The sequence below is a fragment of the Homarus americanus genome, unplaced genomic scaffold (genome assembly GCF_018991925.1).
Source record: "Homarus americanus isolate GMGI-L3 unplaced genomic scaffold, GMGI_Hamer_2.0 scaffold27231, whole genome shotgun sequence".
Taxonomy (NCBI): domain Eukaryota; kingdom Metazoa; phylum Arthropoda; class Malacostraca; order Decapoda; family Nephropidae; genus Homarus; species Homarus americanus.
Window position 1 is genome coordinate 1933434 of NW_024718545.1, and position 16235 is coordinate 1949668.

The window sequence follows — 16235 nt, forward strand, 5'->3', positions numbered from 1 at the left end:
ATAATACTGGCACAATATATATAAAGAGTATTTATTGCAAATGAAGTGGGGATATTAACACATTCACAGAACACACAACACAACCACTCCCTGGGATTCACTCAAGATTTGTTAAAAATTACATTAACACTGGCAAAAATGCGAAGACCATAGCCTTACTTTATACAGTACCTGTAGTTAGAAAAATATGTAAAGTATGTCAATTTAACAGGAGCACTGTTCAGTAGAATTTACTACAGCTAATTGGTAATATTATACAGCACTTCAAATTATTATCATCAATTGTACAAATACTTTATAGTTCTCAAAATCACTCATAAACTCATCACAAGACTGTTAGCAGGTATTTGTGTAATGTACTTATTAGTAAACAATACTAGGGATACAGGTGTTGATACTAGTCGTAATTTCCGGGGAACGAGGAGGCCATGGAATAGGACCACCACGCCCGATCCAATGAGTAGGGAAGTTTTCATTGAGGAAATCGTGCAACTTTTAAGCCCCAGTGTGGTGGTGCCCAATCTTGCTGAAAGAACAAATGGTGCTGCACAGTGCATGCCCAGTACTTGCCAACAGTGCGTAACAGGAATGTGACTGTTATAGGATACGTCTATTGAACTGCAATTTTATACTGTTTTTGTCTAGCTTTTTTGTTAATTAACTGTGTGTTACTTGTGCAGGTTCATCTTATTTTGTTATTATGATGCAGAATGACTTCAGACTTTTGAGCAGTTCTCTTTTCAGTTTATGTATAGTCATGGTTTATCACTCACAGATAGAGATGACCTGATCTTCTGTCTGTCTTCCCAATTCTCTTACAATTTTTGCTAGCTTAATCCTCTTCAACCTGCAGATAGAGTTAGATAAGGGTTTAATCCGTAGATATAGGTGTGAAATTCTTGAGTCTTGACATCTTGTACCATTCACGGCTGAAGGTATAGAGTTTTCCAAAGGTGATGTTGGGGTACACAACCTCCCCGCCAGTGAGGTACCCGGTCCAGAAGCCGTAGCTTCCCACTGTAATGATACTGTGGTTGCACGACGCTAAGGTGGCCATATCCGCTTGCCGGGTGGTGCCTGAGGGAGACGCAGGAGGAGGACATTGGTGAGAGCCATGGTTTGGAGGGAGGGAGGAAGAAGGGGTTGGAGAGAATAAGAGTGGTGTAGAAGGATGAGAGACAGAGGTTGGAGAAGGGGAGAAGGTGGTGTAGAGGGATGCAAGGTGAAATTATAATGGATGAGAGAAAGAGAGAAGAGGATATGGTTGATAGGAAGACATGTCGAGAGAGTTTATGACTGAGGGAGAGATGGAGGGTCGAGGATGAGGTAAAGAAAGATTGTGAGGGAGATTTCTATGTCAGGAGTCTCTCATTATCTTACCTAAAGAGAAGATAATGTCGGGGTAATGACTGAACTTCTCTGTGATAAATTTGCGGTCATCTGAAGCCACAATGAAGACTACCCGTGGGTACTTGTGACGGTAGTACTGTAGCGCCCTCCTAAAGTACACTTCTCCCGGCACCTTACCCTCATACTTCTGTAACACCAAGAGAGTGGGACCATGAACATACAGTACTTCAAATGAACCTTAAACATACCTAAGTTGAATTAACTCTTTAACAGTAGAATAGTGAATGCAATTTGTGAATTATTCCAGATTCATCAAGACATTTTGTTTTTATTTTTATCAAGATGCAATGTGCTGATTGATATAAAGGAGAAAACCAATTTAGGTGCATAGTTTAGGCAATGACTCACTTTTTCTAATCAGAAGCTAGAACACTTACCGTAGCATTTCACTTTTATATGAGACTGTTGGTACTCTTTACCTTTAGTATAACATGGTTTGGTAACATAACTGTCAAATAAAGAATGTTACAGTTTACAAGACGGAGGTGAAAAAGTAATACACATCATCTTTCTCCGATGCTCCAAAAAGTATCTTTACGATTTTGTGTGAGATAATATGACAACGGCTAAAGGATTTTTGACAACCCTTCTGAGACACCAGGAGTCAAAATGTTCATTTTGAAATTCATCGGGTCCCTCCTTAAATATATTTTTTGAAGCGATTTATAGAGGGCCAAGAAGATCTCTCTCTCACCTTAATAAATTCTACGTAATCAGTGCGTCGTACGTGCACCCCGACCAGCACAGGGGGAGTGGGGTCCTTGTCTTGTTCCTTCATCACAATACCTCTCAAGAAGTTCTCAGCCTGTGGGCATACAACATAACATGAGGGTCTTAATAACACCTTCATAAAAAATATAAAACAAGCAACTATATTTTTATACAGTCAACCCTCGCTTTACGCGGTCCCACTTTACGCGTTTCCACGTTTACGTGGTACCCTGCCGAACACGGAATGCTCACTTTCCGCGGTGTGTGTGTACCCTTTCACGCGGAGAGCGGCGCGAGCAGGGTGCGCACAAGGCCACCCAGTCATCAAAACATTACCGAGTTCTTCACCTGCCACCCACCACAGCCGGCCCAAGTCAGTGATAGTGATAATGATAGTGAGGATATGGACTTTTATGGACTTTGAGGGGTTTGACAAAGAGGCCCTGCAAGCCTCTGTGGTGGATAGTGATACAATTGATACAAGTGATACAGGTGAGGGCCAATAATCTGCCCTCTGCCTCGGAACCAACCCCCCATCCCCGTGTGCCCAGCCATCTTTTCTACTAATGTAAGTGTTAAAAAACCTAATATTATTGATATTTCTCATAATTATTAATTGTGTCTGAAAAAGTGGAGTTTGGGGGTCGGCCCGGTCTCTATTTCAATTAATCCCATATGTTATGTTGTTCACTTTACGCGTTTCTCACTTTACGCGGGCCGCCGTGGGTTCAATTGACCGCGTAAAGTGAGGGTTCACTGTACAGTATATCATTAATAGAAAATAGCCGTGGGATAGCCCTGACTGACATCAAGGAAAATATGAATGCCATCATATAATAGAATTAAAAAACTTCTTTAAATTGAGATAACTGTATACAGTACAGTAATATATTAACCTAAAAGAATCTCATGAAGATAAGGAATCCTAGCCAAATGGGGGAGAGCCCACTCGGGCACAGGTCATCGACCTACAACGGGGCCTAGGGTGCGAAAAATAAGAGTGAAAAGAAATTAAAAATACAGTGAAAAAGACCATATTAATCTACACCACGAAGATGCCGTGGTAAATTTATTTATAGGTTAGCATTAGCTTGGTTAATCATTTGGTAAAATAAGTAAATATACTTAATCTTTATGAGATCCTTCTAAATTCAGAGCAGATAAGTCAAATATAAACTGACAATATCTTTCCATTTGTTTAATCTGAAGTACAAACCAACACAGTTGTCACTCAAATAACAAGGCGGTGAATCCATCACTCCGGATCTCATATTGAGCTTCAAGGATCATCTAAGATCATGGTCAGACCTTGATTATTTTGCGTATGTCTGACAGGTGGTGAAGATGAATGATCTTTTGTAGATTTGCTGAGTTCTTGAGTGTGTGTGTGTATGTGTACTTGTACATCGACGAGCTGAAGATTGAATACACTAAAATTAAGGCGGAGGAACTGGGAAACATTCAGAAAGGATTACCGGTACGTGCAAGGATTAGTATTTGCATGTATGTTTATGATATGTGATTTGAACTTTTGATGAAGTGAAGGTAAATGGTGAATTCTTACCTTAGGTAAAGACATTTGGGACACCCTGGGCTACACACACTACACACCTCTGGTACTACGGCATTGTTTCATAACTACTGTGTGCCTCCTCACCATACTGTCCATTAGTACTAGTAACAGACTTTCACCATACAATGTCACATGTATTTTTACCTCAATGATTCAACCCCAAATATACACATCATCATCAGTTATGTCTATCCAAACATGTACAGTACCTGTTTTATATTTACTTCATCTCTGACTTGTTACTTGTGTCAGGTTCTGTTACAGAATTAATGTACAGTGCAGTATACTACTATAAAAAATCACCAGACAGAGAGGTCTATCTTGAATGTGCTGCTTCAATTACTGTCAGGTGTTATATTTACATTTATTCACGCGTATTATTTTTTTTACTTTGTATTATCCTCTTCACTACTTGTCAGCTTACTTGCCAGTTGCTCTGTTACACACTGCTGGCAAGTACAGTACTGGGCATATACAAGCTCTTGAATGTGCAGTAGCTAAAACAAGTGTCTGTGCAGGTGGGGGGTCGATATGCTCCAAAATTTTACGTGTGACTAGTGACAGCCCCCATATACCAAAATTTATCGTCCATGGTCTCGTATTGTTTCCCACAAAGTATGCACAGATAGGTGTTTTACCTACTGTACCTGAACATGTGCTAGTGTTAGGCAAGTTTCGACTCAAATGAAGGAGCTTGCACTTGATGCCATCACAACATTCTCTGGCAAATTATTTCAAGTCACAAGTCTTTACCTCTTCCTTGATGTGAGGCGCGAATTTGAACTCTTTCACGACCTCCTGTCTGTAGGTGTCAAAGAGCTGAGTCTCAAATGGCCAGTCTGCAAGAAGAAATATTTTTCAACAAAAACCTTTCGTACCAAGAATAACACCAACAACAGGGAAAACACAGACAGGAAAAACATCTAGAACCAAGTGAATGAACGCGAGGGTGAAGAGAGCGCTCAAGAAGTGTGAGGTGTTAGTTGAGAGTTTGAGATGAAAACGTGTGGGGTTTGGTAGAGCTCTGCTCTGTCTGTTGAGGCCGTCATCAGCCTATTCTCATATATGATTGAAAGTAATATAGATTATAACACTTTAATTACTCCTCACTCATTTATATTCTTTTACTTATTCTCTCTCTCACTCTCTTTCTCTTCATGTTGTATACCTTATTTATTATACATACAATAATACTCTAAAGCCCCCTGGTAGATAAAGTAAATTGAATTAATCAGTTACTACAGTAAATACATTATATAAATAACACTATAGCACCAGTGTCTAATTAATTTGCTTTTATAGATACTATACCCACAGTCTCAATAGCTGCTGTCCTGCTACTTAAAAACAAACTTTGCTATAGAAATAGTCAGTACAATTGAATGTTATCTCTGTCATGTATCTACCACTGCCAAGATACAAACTTCACTAATACTTGCTGTTGCAATACCTGTCAGGAGGAAGAGTCGAGGACCCAGCAGACCGGCTGCGGCCATCTCGCTCTTGGCGTAGTTCCATATACTGAGACTCCGTAGCGGCACCCAGTCCTGCCGCGAGAACTTCCCTGTCAAGAATTTAAGAACTGAGTTTTCCCTGACATGGGCAAGAGGAGTGGGAAGTTGTTCTATACTAAAAGGACGAAGGATACCACACCAACTTGGTAAGGTGCTACAATGTCCGATGCCACTCTACATTTACGTTTGTTGAAAAAATATTATACTGTACACAGAATTAGGACACGTCTCAAGTTTTACAACTCTTCTACACCATGGAGCAAAATTGTGATGAACCTCTCTTGCTGTTGGTATGTTAAAACAATATTCCCTTATAGAACTGGGTAATCTTATTCTTGCTATCATACTGTAAATGGGGAGATGCTGGTAAAAAAAAGAAAAGGACTTAGTTCCTATACTTTTGTGAGCCATAACTCACCAGGCACAAGTGGCATGGTAAGGTTGGGGAAGATCTTGCCCAAGTAGCGCTTCATGTCAGGGCTGAGGCGGACGGTGGCATTGTAGGCGTGTCCCAGAGCGAGCAAGGTTGCGTACTGTCCCATCACGTTACCTAGACGACCCATGGGCTGAGCTGAGAGTATGGGCAGCTGTAGTCCTCGCCAGTTTAATCCAGGGTATGTCTCCCACACCCGGGGCACCACTGCCGTTACTGCCTCCGTCCTCGAGGGCTTTGGGGTTGAGGTATCCACGCCTGACTGTATTATGAACTGTCAGACTTATGGGAGCAATGTGAAATGGTACTGAGTCTTGACTGCTTTTATAATTGGAATAAATTATTATTAATATTTTCTGTTATCACAATGATGCTGAGTTTTGATACCAGGGGATACAGGGACAATTAGTGGAGGCAGCTGAGGATGAAACAACAAGAGTAAAGCACCTTCATCATTTTGAGAAAGGAAACAACAACAGTAGTACAGAAAAATACACACACACACACACACACACACACACACACACACACACACACACACACATTTCTCCTGACTACCAAAAGGTGAGCACATACGTTGCTCTGTTCTGGCAGCTGCTGAGGCCAAAAATGTTGGCCCTGTTTTGAACTCTCTCCCTTCAACCCTTCCTCTCCACCTGGATATATCGGTGAATTCCCACAAGATACAGATAACAAAAAATTATAATTTCGTTTTGGAAAGGAGTGGAAATAGTTTTGAACAGTGATGAACAGTGCTTAACACCAGAGAAACAGTGCCAAACAGTAACAACCTAGGTGTCGTGGCCAAACCACACCCACCAGTGAGGTCCTTTAATATCTCGCGAGAGATGAGAACTAACGCCAGTGCTCATGAGAACCAAAAACACCTGACCATGTGACGAATGCTAAGCCAGTCTACACTGTCACTACGCCATTTGACAGCAATCGAAGTACTTTGACATCACATGGTGTTCTCATCATGACACCACAAATGAATGAGTTACTGGATATGAGGCGCTCCGCATTACAAGGGGGTGAAGCGCCAAATTTAAAAAGCGGATTAAACACGTTTGAAGTTTTTCGAAGATCAAACAACCATAACTTTGCTGTTTTCTAATTTAGAAGGTTCTTTTTTTTTGCAGCTCAACCCCTCTCCTAGTGAACAGTGAAAACTGGAAGTTATTACTGTGAATAGTTATTATTTTATCGCGAGTGGAATGAGAATAACTACCCATCATGTATGAATGTTTGATCTTCAAACCAACAATAATCGCATTTTTCTGCTAAATTGTCTTATTATTGTTGACTAAAACTGTAAAACAAGTTAATGATCACCAAAACAACACTCATCTTACTCCCACCTCCCCCATAAACCCTCCCAAACCCCACCCCCAAAATGAAATACAGTAATAATAAAAAACTCATTTGCCTCTCAATATTTATTTTTCCCTCCCTATTATTAGCCAAAGATAAATAATATTGTTCAGTATAATAGTGTGTAATAATAAGGAAACACCACTACACTCATCCCCCCACCATTAACCTCTCCCCTCCCTCCCCCAATGTAATTAACATACGAATACAAAGGCGAAGAAAGTTTGCATAATCTTGGATAATGCTGCCAGACTAGATGCATTACACCATGCTGCGCACACACACACACACACAACCTACCTGACAGGGAAGGACCTTAGTCAGACTCCTCTTCCCCAGGGCCCCGACATTAGGTTGGTTCCTCGTAGCTGGCAGACCAAACCTCCAGTCCTTCAGGAATACTAAAGAAAAGAGATGCATTTATTACCCTGGGAGAAGAGTGTGAGAGCAGCAGCTGTACTCACACAACAGCTGTACTCACATGACAGCTGTACTCACGCAATAGCTGTACCCACACAACAGCAGTACTCACGCAACAGCTGTACTCACACAACAGCAGTACTCACAATAGTTGTACTCACACAACAGCAGTACTCACAACAGCAGTACTCACAACAGCTGTACTCACAACAGCAGTACTCACACAACAGCTGTACTTACACAACAGCAGTACTCACAACAGCAGTACTCACACAACAGCTGTACTCAACAGCAGTACTCGCAACAGCTGTACTTACACAACAACAGTACTCACAACAGCAGTACTCAAACAACAGCTGTACTCACAACAGCACTCACACAACAACAGTACTCACAGCAGCAGTACTCACACAACAGTACAGTACTCACAGCAGCAGTACAGTACTCACAACAGCAGTACTCAAACAACAGCCGTACTCACACAACAGCAGTACTCACAACAGCAGTACTCACACAGCAGCAGTACTCACACAACAGCAGTACTCACACAGCAGTAGTACTCACACAACAGCAGTACTCACACAACAGCAGTACTCACACAGCAGTAGTACTCACACAACAGCAGTACCCACACAACAGCAGTACCCACACAGCAGCAGTACTCACACAGCAGCAGTACTCACAACAGCAGTACTCACACAGCAGTAGTACTCACACAGTAGTGCCATCCAGGTGAACGTCATCCCCAGGAGCAGAACCTGATGACCTCGGATCATCTTTACGTCACCCACGACTAAATAACCAGGTCGGGAGGGGTCATTCGCGAGTGTCGGTAGCCGTGGTGGTAAAGGGGAGACGGGTTGAGTCTTGGTGTGGGAATAAGACGTCACATCCTGGGTCTTCTCTTACTGCCAGCACTGGTATGTATCATCTGTGGAGTGCATGCTCTTAGTAAAGGTTTGTTTTAGTGAGTATCAATATAAATAACTGAAATCAGATAACTTCTGATATAGATTATATTGAAAGTGGGTCACAATGGCCTGACTACCCGTTAAGGACAGTGTGTATAACAGCACAGTGTATTAAACCTTAGGTAAACGAGGAGGCAGCTAGGTACCCATTTACAGCTGGGTGGACTCAGTGCCCCAGGATTGATCCAACGACCCTTAGGACAGGAGGCAGTAAGTGCAGACATGATTTCACACACACACACACCAATGGAGGGTCCTCGCGAGATCATACAGTCTCCTGGAGAGACGTTGTGTAAGGTTTAAGTTACGTTCGAGTGTAGGTGATTAAATACTGATCAATGACACAGCCTCCCCCATCCTCTCTCGTTGCTTAACTCATTATCGCAACCAGGCAACTTTCATGAACCCCTTCACTACGGGGACGTCGCTTTTATTACTTTATTTGGTTAATTGCAGACGATTTTATTCAGCAGAGAGAGGGAGCCACGTGCCCAAGTGGTTAAAACTCCCTCAAATGTCACACTAAGTTTTGGGTTCCAGTCAAGATGATATACGATAGTTCAACTTAAGACAATATTATAATTATGTAACAGATTAACGTTAATGAACACAGTGCATAAACTAGGTCAGACATCGCCAGAGTCATTATACCGTAAGACCTGAAGACTACGTGTTTCTTATACTTTATGTGCTATTCTCGGTGAATGGTTGTACGTACATGTGTATGATTGTTTTTACTTAATAGCGTGAGATAGTCGACGAGTGTAGTGAACAGTGTTGGGTGAGAAATACTGAAGTTATTTCCTCTGTGATAAGCGATCTATCTAACAGGTTAAATTAGCGGCCGATCGACAGGTTCTTCCCAATACACAGAACAGTTTGTGAAGTAAACACGAGGCGAACGACACCTTACACCCTACTTCATTTTGCAAAAGACAGTAATACTTCTAAAACCTTTAAATGAACAAAAAATTCACTTGTTTTAGGGAAGTCATATTTAGAAAAACCACTAGTTTCACAGCAATAAGTTAAATCCTGACTGGAGATAAACCAGGTTTACGTACCTTATAATATACGTAATCCCATAACTCTTGTTGATTATACTTGTGTGAATGACACTAATGACGACGACTACAGGTATAAGCAATGTCCAACGGGATTCGCTGTCACAGGGAGACTGACTGGTTACGAAGGGGGGGAGCCAACTCTAGCGATGGTGACGGGCGTACTGTCTGTGGGCGGGGAAAGTGTGAGACGCTGGTGACGGTTGAGTTGAGTGGTACATTATGAGCGTGTGTGATAGGTGGGGCTGTGTTGGTAATGTTTGTTGAGGAAAGAGTTTGAGTGAAAGTAGAGATTATTGTGATAGCGATAATTCTTATTTCTTATTTTTTTTATGGAAAACCCACACTGGTATGTATACGGAGACGGTCCTGCGGATAATCATAAACTGTCCCTAAATTTTTTTTATAAATAATTCAACACATATTCTCTCTCTCTCTCTGTCTCTCTTACTCGTCTCTTCTTCCGCGTGAAAGTAAACTAATACCAAGATATTATCCCACACTCCTTTGCCATCAACAATTCCTGCAAGTCATCACCGAATCATCTCATCAGCAATAGATTTCAGCCCCACAAAATGATCCATATTACTTTTTCGCGATTATAATTTGATCTTCTTTATTGATTTTTTTATGACCTTTGACTCCTGGAAGTAAACATAGGAACACACACAATGATCTCCTACCTTCCCCACCTTCTCCCACCTCCCTCCTCCCTTCTCTCCACTTCCCCTTCCCCCACCTCCCTTCTCTCCATCCCCCCTTCTCTCCCCTTCTCCCTCCCATTCCCCCCCTTCCCTCTCCCCCTTCTCCCTCCCACCCTTCTCCCCCACCCTTCTCCCTCCCACCCTTCTCCCCCACCCTTCTCACCCCCACCCTTCTCCCCCTCCCTTTCTCCCTCCCACCTTCTCCCTCCCCCTTTCACCCCTCTATAAAAATATAAGACACACCATCTATCTATAATCTCAACCACGAGGCTTACAACACCGATTTATGTAATACGAGAAACCAAAACATCACGGTGACATAGGTACCAAGAGACCCACTCGTCCACGACAAGTTACCGAGTACAGAGCCTCTGTCACAACTCCACGATCATGGCACCTGCTTTAGCAAGATCTCAACGCAGTGTTTCGTAAAGAGTGGCGCTCTATAGACTCACCGGACATCCTCACTACACTTCAATTATGCACTACTCACCATACACATAATGGTTACACTATTACACCCGACCAAAGTTTCTACACTACACATCACCATGCGAGTCACCATGCTTTATTATACACGAGTCACTGTATTTCACTATGCAAATCACCACATTTCACCAAATTTCAACAATTTGTAAACTCTTCTTAACCAAACTATTCTGAACGCCATCATCCAACACCTGACAAGAGTACAGTTTCGTCAACGCAGCGTAACTTTGTGAGCTAAAGATAATAGCGAGTGTGTTGTGTGTGGCTTTCTCTTAAGATCTTCTAATAAATTTCACGATTAAGCTCCAAAACTCAGGTACAGAGAATCACAGTCATACTATTGGCGTGGGCGAAACACTGGCTCAAGAACAGGTATACACAGAATAGTGTCAGAGTGGGAAGGGATTCACAATGGAGTACCACGAGGATCTGTTCTGGTCGCAGTAGGGATGATTTCTTTCATCTTTTCCACTAATTTCCCACAACATTCTTGTTTGAGAGATCTATTCTTGTAATCTTCACTTTTTATGTGTGTCAATGATGTAAACTGCTTATAAAGTTCAACAAACTCTCTCCAAAATTCATGGGAGTCCCGTGCGCTAGCCATGGCTACTGCTACTTGACTGAGCATGTTTGATCATACATGCCACAACTATCCAACATGTTTGACAAACGTCATGTTGGACGAGAAAATATCAAACTTGTTTAATCTTCTTCAAACATGTTGGTCATACCTTCAAACTTGCCCACACACTCAAATTGTATGATCAAACACCATGTTTGACAAACATACCTGTAGCCTACTGTATTTGATAGTGTGTGGATGCCTTAAGACACCTTTCTTCTATGGTATTTCCTTCAAAAAGTTATATTTTTCGAGTACAGTATTTTAATAGATAAAATTACCAACTCTTACTTGTTTAACATGGACAGGGCTTTGAAGTAGAGGGAAAATGTGGTGTAAAATACTAAAAATAACTCCAAGCAAACCTTTGAAAACCTGACCTAACGTTTCCTAACTTGTAAAAATGTTAAGAATTAGAATAAAGGGGAGTGCCAGGTTCTTCCAATATGTTTTCTCTATAAGGACTTTTGGCAACTTTTAGCAATAATGGAGTATGTGACATTTGCTAATTTTTGTGTCTTGACAAACATTTGTTCTGTGTGGGTTTTGTAGTAATTTATTTTGTGTTCAATTATGACAGCTATCCCCTCGGTATTGTTGGGCTGACCTTTCATAATATGTATCCCCCTGTATAATGATATTGCTTTTGTCTTTATTTATTTCCAGTTCACATCTACTGATGTGTGTGAGAGTTTTGATATAATGAGCTGCATTTTCTACTGAATGTGATAGAAGGAGTCCTTCATCTGCATAAAATAATGCATAGATCTTAAATGTGTTACAGGTATTACTGAATCCTGCCTCTTTCTCCACAAGTTGTCTCATTACATTTATTATATAAGTTATTAATTTAAACAGTGTTGCCTTGCCTGATCCTACTTGTTATGTAGAACTTCTTTTCAGCTTGGCTACTGATTCTCCTATTGCTCTCCCTGCACATCGTGACGGGAGTAGAAGGAAGAGAGGTCTTCTAAATTTCTTAGGTTACATTCGTAAATCATTCTATGGAGTAGCCACAGAAGATGACTTACCCCAGTTACAGAAACAGATTAATGTACTAAAGCAACAGGCCGACCAGAATTCGGCATTTTTGTCCAGCCAATCTAATCTGTTAGCTAATCATGGTAGGAAGCTAGATGAAATCATTACAGTCTTCTTTCTGTTTCTGTCACACCCGATCAAATTATGTTGTATCTGCCATTCGTGGATAAACATGAGTTCCGGAAATTTGACATTACACCCTTCCCTAGTATAGAGAATGGTCAAGCTATAATTATAATTAACGTTTCCATATCTATCCCACTGTCTAGAGATAGATCTCTCATTGCGACTCCACCTCTGTCAGCATATGCTACACGCCAGTAGGAGTCAAGTCATCTTATTTGTTATCCTACACGAATTAATATAGCTGGGTCTTATTCAAACTGTGAGATGGACTTAGTCAATAACACGACAAATTTGGTGTCAGGTACTTTTGTTAACAGACACTTTGACAGTGTACTTTTAGAATAGAGTGTACTGTGTATTTGTATTTCCCACAGGAGCTGCCCGTTGTAGTGGTCTGCCTTGATGAATCGCCTAGAAGTTTCACTGTGGGACGAGGACGTTATAAGTTACCACGGCAATGTTCACTGTCGTCAAGTCTGCACACCATATGGGGAACTACACGCCATGGCGCATCGTCCATCCTCAGGAAACCTATCGCCTCTCACCCATTGGACTTTCAGAAAATACATCGAAGTGAAGTGATCACAAACATTACAGTGTTGAAGGACAAATCAGTGGATACCGATAGTGATGATGATGCAGCCTTGTGGCACCCACTGACATTTGTGACAGATGATACTCATCCCACAGTGACTTCAGCCTTTGTGGTGTTTGCTGTGATTACCACTATAATAATTATATTTGCTGTAGTCTTCTATGTAAGGAAGCAACTTTGTAAGCCAGCTTTAGGTAAATCTGTTATACAGGCGGCTGTCCCTAATATTATTCATTACGCAGTCTAACACAGTACATAGTGATAATCATTTGAGATAATCACCAAGGTAGTCATTTAACAATTCCCATGTGTTAGGACTCTTTCTTTTATTTTAGTCACCCGAGGACGGTTGACACGACGTGGCCGAGCAATCTGTAACCAATATAATTTAGAGTAAGTAACTTACAGCCATGGATGTATGATTATGAATATTCATTATTCAATGACCTGTAGAGGGTAAAGGTTGTTCATAGGTTATAGCCGTATGAAACATCCGGCGGATGTTTTGTCTGGTCTGAGTGTTGCAGTATGATGCAACTCTTACAGTAGTAAGTATTTCTGTCAAAACTGAATTGATTGCTCATTTGTGGTAATTGGATAATTTGCTTCACACTTGCCACACATCAAATATGATTAGATAGTTAGTTAAGTAATATATAGATAATGGCACCGCCAGTTAAGAGTGATTCAGGGGTCAAACGGATCATTCACCAGCCGGTTGTTTATACATGTTATGTAAACACCGCTGACTATAGTTTTGCTTGATTTTCCACGGAGTTGACTACTTCCTCCTTCGAGAACCTTCTAGAAGCTTGACTCATAGATTGCTCTGGTGGCGAGTGCAGGAATTACTCTCTACGGGCGTGTCATAGCCAAGCCCTTATGTCAGTCTGGAACTGGACCCCTTTGAGTAAAGATCTACTCCTGGGCTACTTCAATACGGGCACACCTAACACAGAGCCTACCTCAGTTTCTAATGCGACCCACGTGAACGCTCCCAGTACTAGATCACGGGGCCAGTCTCATTAACTGTATAGTATTTAGACTTGTAAACATCACACTGTACATATACACCAGTTTTGACTCTGATTATCCCCCCTTTTGTGGAAGAAGTGACCGCTCTGTTGGACCATAATTATCGACGGTCTCAGGGATCCTACTGATATCAACGGGACTGTAAATAACTACAAGCAAATTAATACTTAGTGAGACTGTATACTGACAAGTCTCACTCCTCACAGACCTACAAGCCACAGGCCTACACATCCCATGGTAACCTCAATTACTTCCTTTAATGTGATTGGTGGACTAAAATGTATATTCACCAAATTACAGCCAATGAGAAGAGAACAGTCAGTCAGCACAACACTCCAACTTATGTTTTCCCGGTGGATATTATTCTCCATTCCACTTTTAAGGAAGCGATAATACTGGAAATGTTATGATGGGCGTTGTAGTCCCATGTACCAGCGTTCTAAATAGCACAAAAACAACTGCCACCAGGGACCCGACCAGGTGCGACAGGAAACCTCAGAGAAGCGGCTGGGGTCCCTGGGGCCTTCCCAGGCACGGCAGGGGCTCCTGGGATCCTCCCAAGGTCGGTGGGGTCCCTACGATCCTCCCAAGGTCGGTGGGGTCCCTACGATCCTCCCAGGGGCGACTGGGGACCCCAGGGACCCTCACAGGGACGGCAGAGATACCTGGGACCCACCCAGCTGCAGTGAGGTCCCTCTCAGGGGCACCGAGGGCCCCAAGAGCCATCCCAGACGCGACAGGGTCCCCTGTGGCCCTCCCAGGGGCGACGGGCGCCGCTGTAACCCTCACAGTGGCATCAGGGGCGGTGGGGGCCCCTGGAATCCTTCAATGGGTGGCGTGGGCCCCTGAAACCCACCCAGGGGCGGCGGGGACCTCCCAGATACAGCGGGAGCCCCTGGGATCTTCCCATGTGTGGCACTGGCTTCTGGGACACTCCCAGGTGTGGCGGGAACCTTCCCAGGTGCGGTGGGGGCCCCTGGGACCCTTCCAGGGGTGGCGGGTGTACTTGGGACACTCCCAGAGGGGGTTGGAGGCCCCTGGTAGTTTTGCAGGTGTGGCGGTGCCCCCAGGGAACCTCCCAGGGAAAGTGGTTTCCCCTTGACTCTTCCAGGAACGACAGGGGCCCAATGGCAGAGGGGACCCCATGGAACCTCCCAGGGGCGACTGGGGCCTGTGCGACCCTCTCAAGGATGGTGCAGGTCCTCGGGACACTCCAGGGGCCGTACTTCCAGGGGCACTATAGCATACTTGGTCGAGGTGTCATACATATTACATACGTCCATCAATTCCTTACTTAAATGCGATTGGTGGACTAAAATGTATATCCACCAAATTACAGCCAATAGGAGAAGAGAACAGTCAGTCAGCACAACACCCCAACTAATGTTTTCCTGCTGGATATCATTCTCAATTCCGGTCTTAAGGAAGCGATAATACTGGAAATGTTATGATGGACGTTGGAGTCGCATCTACCAGAGCTCTAATTAGCACAAAAACAATTGGCCCCAGGGACCCTCCCAGCTGTGGCAGGGACACTCCCAGGTGTGGCAAGGAGCCCCAGGGACACACCTACAAGCAGCAGGGGTCCCTGGGATGCTTATAGACGCGACGGGGGTTCCTGAGACCTTCCCAGGTGCGGCGGGGGCTCCTGGGACTATCCCCGGGTAGGTGGGGCCCCTACAACTCCTCCCAGGGGCTACTGGAGCCCCAGGGACCCTTGTAGGGGCAGTGGGGGCCCCTGGGACCATTCCAGGTGCGGTGAGGATCCTTTCAGTTGCTGAGTGGGGGCCCCTGAGACCAACCCAGGCGTGGTGAGGATCCTCTCAGTGGCGTCGATGGCCCCAGGAACCCTCCCAGAAGCGACGAGGGCCCCTGGGACCTTTCCAAGTGCAGCGGGGACACTCCCAGGGGCGACAGGGGAACCCGGGACATTCCAAGAAGCAACGGGGACCCCTGAGCCGCTTATAGAGGCAACGGAAGCCCCTGAAACCTTCCCAGGAATGGCTAGGTCTCCTGGGATCCTCCCAGGATCGACAAGGCCCCTGCGACCCTCCCATGGGGTGCTGGGGACGCCAGAGACCCTCTCTGCATGGGGCGCCACTGCTCCCAGGGACCCTGCCAAGGCCTGTGGCTCACAAGTTGTCCTCCCA

The 16235-nt window shown here is 43.6% G+C and overlaps 1 protein-coding gene across 1 annotated transcript; it reads right to left on the bottom strand.

Annotated features, from left to right (window-relative positions):
- Positions 1-12: 12 nt before the first annotated feature.
- On the bottom strand, positions 13-9640 carry LOC121859712 (galactoside alpha-(1,2)-fucosyltransferase 2-like). Its single transcript, XM_042356640.1, has 9 exons — positions 9471-9640; positions 8151-8366; positions 7316-7416; positions 5627-5903; positions 5145-5258; positions 4448-4533; positions 2105-2215; positions 1381-1537; positions 13-1077 (listed from the first exon to the last, which is right to left on the bottom strand). The coding sequence occupies exons 2-9, from the start codon at positions 8209-8211 to the stop codon at positions 872-874; spliced, it is 1113 nt and encodes a 370-aa protein (XP_042212574.1). The 5' UTR covers positions 8212-8366; positions 9471-9640; the 3' UTR covers positions 13-871.
- Between the last annotated feature and the right edge of the window lie 6595 nt (positions 9641-16235).

Bases quoted from the DNA above. Each gene is read 5' to 3' on its own strand.
- LOC121859712 (XM_042356640.1), bottom strand. From the start codon at position 8,211: ATGATCCGAGGTCATCAGGTTCTGCTCCTGGGGATGACGTTCACCTGG. The intron at 1,538-2,104 runs GTGAGAGAGAGA...TTGGTGTTACAG, and splicing joins ATTACGTAGAATTTATTAAG to AAGTATGAGGGTAAGGTGCC. The intron at 1,078-1,380 runs GTAAGATAATGA...CGTCTCCCTCAG, and splicing joins CGACATTATCTTCTCTTTAG to GCACCACCCGGCAAGCGGAT.